This window comes from Formica exsecta, unplaced genomic scaffold, assembly GCF_003651465.1.
Source record: "Formica exsecta isolate Colony F162 unplaced genomic scaffold, ASM365146v1 scaffold425, whole genome shotgun sequence".
In the NCBI taxonomy this organism is placed as follows: Eukaryota; Metazoa; Arthropoda; class Insecta; order Hymenoptera; family Formicidae; genus Formica; species Formica exsecta.
Window position 1 is genome coordinate 1410792 of NW_021851492.1, and position 5365 is coordinate 1416156.

At 31.6% G+C, this 5365-nt stretch overlaps 1 protein-coding gene across 2 annotated transcripts in view; it reads right to left on the minus strand.

Moving 5' to 3' along the window:
- The window catches only part of LOC115240339 (protein shisa-5-like), a 7061-nt gene extending 4324 nt beyond the window's left edge, over window positions 1–2737 (minus strand). Inside the window, exon 1 of one of the 2 annotated variants that reach the window (XM_029815424.1) lies at window positions 2467–2737. In XM_029815424.1, the coding sequence (XP_029671284.1) occupies window positions 2467–2524 (58 nt within the window). In that variant the 5' untranslated portion in view covers window positions 2525–2737. The remainder of the gene's footprint in view (window positions 1–2466) is intronic. The other variant, XM_029815423.1, reaches the window with a different exon arrangement.
- Window positions 2738–5365: the final 2628 nt, after the last annotated feature.

Here is a 5365-nt window from a genome sequence, read left to right on the forward strand (position 1 = left end):
ATATATTTATATATTAAATATATAATATTTATAAATATATCATATTAATATTTTAATAATTAGTTACCGAGATATCTAGCTGTAAAAATTGTGAGTTGAAGTACTTTGTGTAATAAAGTCGCTAGCGCGAAAGAATTCAGGAACGCTTTGGTTTACAATTTACATTATCAAATGTAAACACGAAACTATAATACATAGAATACGTGAGCAAGATTAGATGCACATTTACAATGACGCATTCTTTCTTGGAAGAAATAGAACTCGTCGTGCTCGGTTGCTGGAGTTTCGATAAACTTTTCAAAGGAAGAGAGATCAATTTTCTATTAGTTGACGTGCCTCTCAATGTAGAGTGTTTTTTCCGCCTCGGTAACCGAGACGGAAAAAACACGCATTAAAAAAATCAAATTAAATACAAATATTAATGAAATAAAAATACACCAACAAATTTAATTAGTTTCTCTAATTTTTCATCATTTTTTCCCTAGATTCATGGAATATCGTATTCGAAAATATTTTTGATAAAAATAGTTATGGGCGGAAATTGATATCAATCTATATTGCAATTATCGAGAATTTGAGTAACAATTGATCCAATCTCGATGAAATGCATACTCCCTCCGTTTTTTGTCAACCTACGGTTGGCAGAAAATCGGGAATAAAAATGCACGAGTAAGATAAATTTCTCGTTTCTGCGTCATTTTAGGCTGGATCTCGTTATGCTAAATGTAATCGATTAATGTGTTCTAACTTATTACGGTATTGTACAAGTATTACCTCGCTTCGTGAACGATTTCTCGCTCAACTTTATGACATTAAGTCATTTTCGTCAATTCTCGAGCGAGCGAGTTTCCCTTACCCGAACGAGTCTTATCTGATCATCTGATCTATATCCTACAGGATTCTCAAAACTTCGAGACTGAAAATTACTCTCACTCGTTTGACGAGCCGCCAGAAAGATATATGGGATACTTTTCGGGAAAAGAATATTTCCTCGAAAAGATCAATCCCAAACAAGACATATGAAACAAGGTAATACTATATTATGATTTAATTACCTATTAGATGACCGGCTTATTTTGACCCACCTCTCATTAGGGTCAACCCAGGCCAATTAAATACGAAAAAAAACAAAAAAAAACGATTTATTTAAGAAGGAACAAAATTAAAGCGAATGGGAGTTAATAGGATAATATTCGTGCGATTTAACTTCTCGATCATCGCCGAATAAATATAGTCGATTGCTAGGCGATAGCGTCGGGCATTGTGAAAAATTCCGATCGATTACTGACAATCAAATTGCGTCAAAACAGTTGTGGTTTTATGAGCAACATTAATCGATGACGTTTCTTCAAAAAGGAACATTAAGAAAACCATTCGCACAGGAAGCATCTACTACCTACATACGCAAATTTTTTTTATATATTATCTTATCTCTCGTACAAATGAGACATAACACTTTTTTGTTGGAGTCATCCTCATAAATAGAACAATTATTTCTGCTTCTTTAATATTGTAATGTCCCATAAATGTATGCGAAATGACATATTGTAAATTATCTCTTTATCCGATGAATATCGTGAAATAATAAGATTATTTCTAAAAGCTATTGAAGCTATTAAAAAAAAAGAAAATTTCTTTTAATATTATTTTCAATCTATTTTATAAAGAAAGTGTAGATTAGGTAAGTGTAATTAGTAAAAAAAAAATTAGAAAAGAAACATTATCTAACTCACAATAACCGTCGAAGAATTCAAACGAGATTTCAATTAAATAGATTTGAATAGTTGATAAGCATTTATTATTAATCTACTTAGATCTACGACCTAATTTAAAGATTGATGGATCATTTATTAACGATATCCATTGCATTTTTTGCATATATGTATTTGACTGTGCATCTGAAACAACGTACGCGATTTTGCGGGATCGGATTTCGAGAGGCTTGCGAAAAAAAAAAAGGATTAACGCGAGAAATGGTTTAATTTAGATCCAAAAATCAAGCAACCATTCATATAATTTCCGACGTGCTAATTTTTATAGTTATTTACAATTTTACGTTTTGTTTACACGTTAATATAAAAATTGTAACGATTAACAATAAATACATGTCTATCATAAAACGCGAAGCGCGCTGCGAGAATTAGCGATATGTACATATATATGATAATTTTATTTTTTATTGGAACACACTTTTTTATCTTCCTCCTCTCGTCCATCGTGGCACATATGTGTGCGTGCATAATGAGAAAAGCTTTTTTTCGCTCTCTATTCCTTTCATCTATTCATCTTTCAAAATTTTTTTCTCCGATATACATATCCGACTACATATATCATTTCGCAGAAAACGTGACGTAGCGCGGCTACGAGGACAAAGCTTTTTTTTTTTTTGTGTGGAATACACAACAGAGCCACTCCCCTTCGCCCTTTCAATCAATTTCTATATCGAATGATTTCATATTCTCTTACCGTAAACGTAGCCTGCGTGCAGGCAAATCAGCAAAAATGCTCCTGTAAGGCGCAACATTTTGATATTCTTAGACTTGGTAGCGCGTCAGACGCTCTATGGTCGGTTATATCACGTGCCACCTGCGAAAGACTAGGATCGAACTGACTCAACGACGACCGACAACTGAGAACTGAAAATGAGATCCAAGAACACCGAGAATCCAAACAACCACAGACAACAACCTGTCAAGTACGCGATGCCACCCGATGTGAGCTTGGACGCAAGAAACGACCTAACCACCGACACTGTAAAAATAAAACATAAAGAAGAAAAGCGCAGACCGAGCAAAGATGTTCCAGATTTGAAGAATACGTAGAAAGAGAAAGACGATATATATAATTCTTTCGTCTCTCTTTCTAACGAAAGAAAATGGAGAAGGAGAAGGATGGTCAGCGTCCAATTGCGCTAGATAATGCTCCGCTAAACGTCATTGCGCATGCGTGACGAGAGAGAAGGAAACTCTACACTTATTTTCTCTCTTTTTTTTTATACCATTAAATTTTGATGTTGCAAATTAATCAAGATTAAATTGAAATCGTATTGATAGAAATGAATATTAGATAGAGAATAAAATCGTCTTTCATGTACATATATCAGAGAGAAGCCTGGGAGGGACCACGCTACCGTTTTTCGTAAGACCTAGCTGGTATAGTGGCGCTAACTAGATCCATTTTAAAGCCAGCGGAACTACATGGCCAGATACACTTTTTGATGCCATGGTAAAACGACCGGTGATTGGTGCATGTCCGTGCTAAACACATTGTGGATCAAAAATGCGGAAAAATATTATGGATTTATTAATGTTTTATTAGTTGCGCTTGATATTTTGTCATTCTAGTATATACTACAGCGATAATAAATTATAATTAAAGTATTTTTATGTATATAAAAACACTGTGTATGCATACAAAATGAAATAAATTTTCTTAAATAAATTTTCTTAATAATTTTTTTTCTAATTTTTAAATATAACGTGTAGAAGATATTTGCATTGCTTTCCTTTCACTTTTTTCTTATTCTTAAAACAAAATTATCAAGCATTTTAAGCAATATCAAGTTATACTAAAACTCCTTTTTCTTTATTATTGTCTTTTCCACTTTCATTTTATTTAAATATATTAATATAAAAAATATAACTACAGTATCTCTCTTAGTCTGACTCTTCCCCTTCGACCTGTCCGGCATGGGTGACCCTACTGGTAACTTATTAGCGTTTTTAAATAAAGCAAGTTTAATCGCTTTGAGAGCAATTAAACCCAATTTACGATGAATACATATTGATCAAAAATAGATTTTGAAAGAATCTCATTAATATAAATAATATAAAGTATATTCTCCGTTTTTGACGCTATTTTGTCTTTAAAGTATAAGATTCTTTGCCCTGATTAATCAATCAAACTAAAGCTTCGATGGAAATCAATGATTAAATTATAAGATAAATTGTGATTTAAAATTCGCGAGCAAACGCGACGAATAAATAAATCGTCGTATTCATAATATTCGATTGCGATACGCGTAATTTCTATAATAATCGAAATCCACATACACGTACGCGCGCGCGATGTAATCACTATCATTTATATATATATAAAGATATTTCGATAAACATTCGAGATCTGTAATATAGCATTCACCCGATTTATTTTCTAATACGCCATATTATATGAATGTCACGATCAACAATAAGATATATATTCTATCTCGCGAATGACTGTTTTAACAAGATAAAATGAATCTTATAAATCTTAAAATATCCTCATAAAAAATCGCGTTAGTACCACGTTTTATAGAAAATAACAAACCCAACGATTTTAACAAAGCCCTTCCTCCGCCGGGTGATACGCCGGTTAATATCCGACAAAGAGAAGAACGATCCTAAAGGTGGAGAACGACCAACGTCTTGTTTCTACATCAATTTCTGCAAAATCGATCCGCAAAGAAAAGTTAAGTGATCCGTTGAACGTTAGAGCCGCTGCAGGAGGGAACGAATCCCGGATCTTCCGGACTGCTCCCGATAGCAATGATTTCGGTAACAAATCAATTCGATTTGTCTCGAAGTTTTTAAATATCCGCACATTTTACGTTATATTAATATATATAATTTCATATATATATCATTCATATATTGTTCATATATCATTCATATATATAATATAAAGGTATATTGAAAAAAGTATAAAAATTTTTTGAAATAGTACGATGATTTGTGCATGTATTTTATTAAATATATAGAATAGTACATATATCTAAAAGCACTAATCCAAGACTGATGTCCTACAGTGGCGGCGCGGAGAAAATATGCTGTTTTCGCAGTGTAATTTATTAATTTATTTTACGAATATTTGATCGCGATACGGAATTCGTAAATACATCAATCTCTAATCGAAAATAAATCTAAAAAATAAAATTCGTACTAATTTATTCGCGATTCTGCAATATCGAGGACAATCGTTTTTCATGAATGAAAAGCTAATATTTAACCGTTAGTTTAACATCGAATCTTCATACACTTATTCGATATCTTTAATAATAAAAGAATTATGTATATATGTAAAATTTGTAAAATTTGAAATATATATAAAGCAAGTTTGAAATATATATAAAATATATATAAAGTTTCCCGATTTTATCAATGACTCTTTAATATAAAAACACACACGGTTAAATTTATATGTGTGAGAACATTTTTACAATATACACTTTGGAAACAAATATATGTATGTTAATTGAACTAATTTCTGTATATTATCATTATACATGTTCTTTTGGTAATTTTTCGTGTAATTTACAAAAGAATACATATTTCATATAATTTACATACAATTAGAATAAACTCAAATTAATTTAATACAATTATAA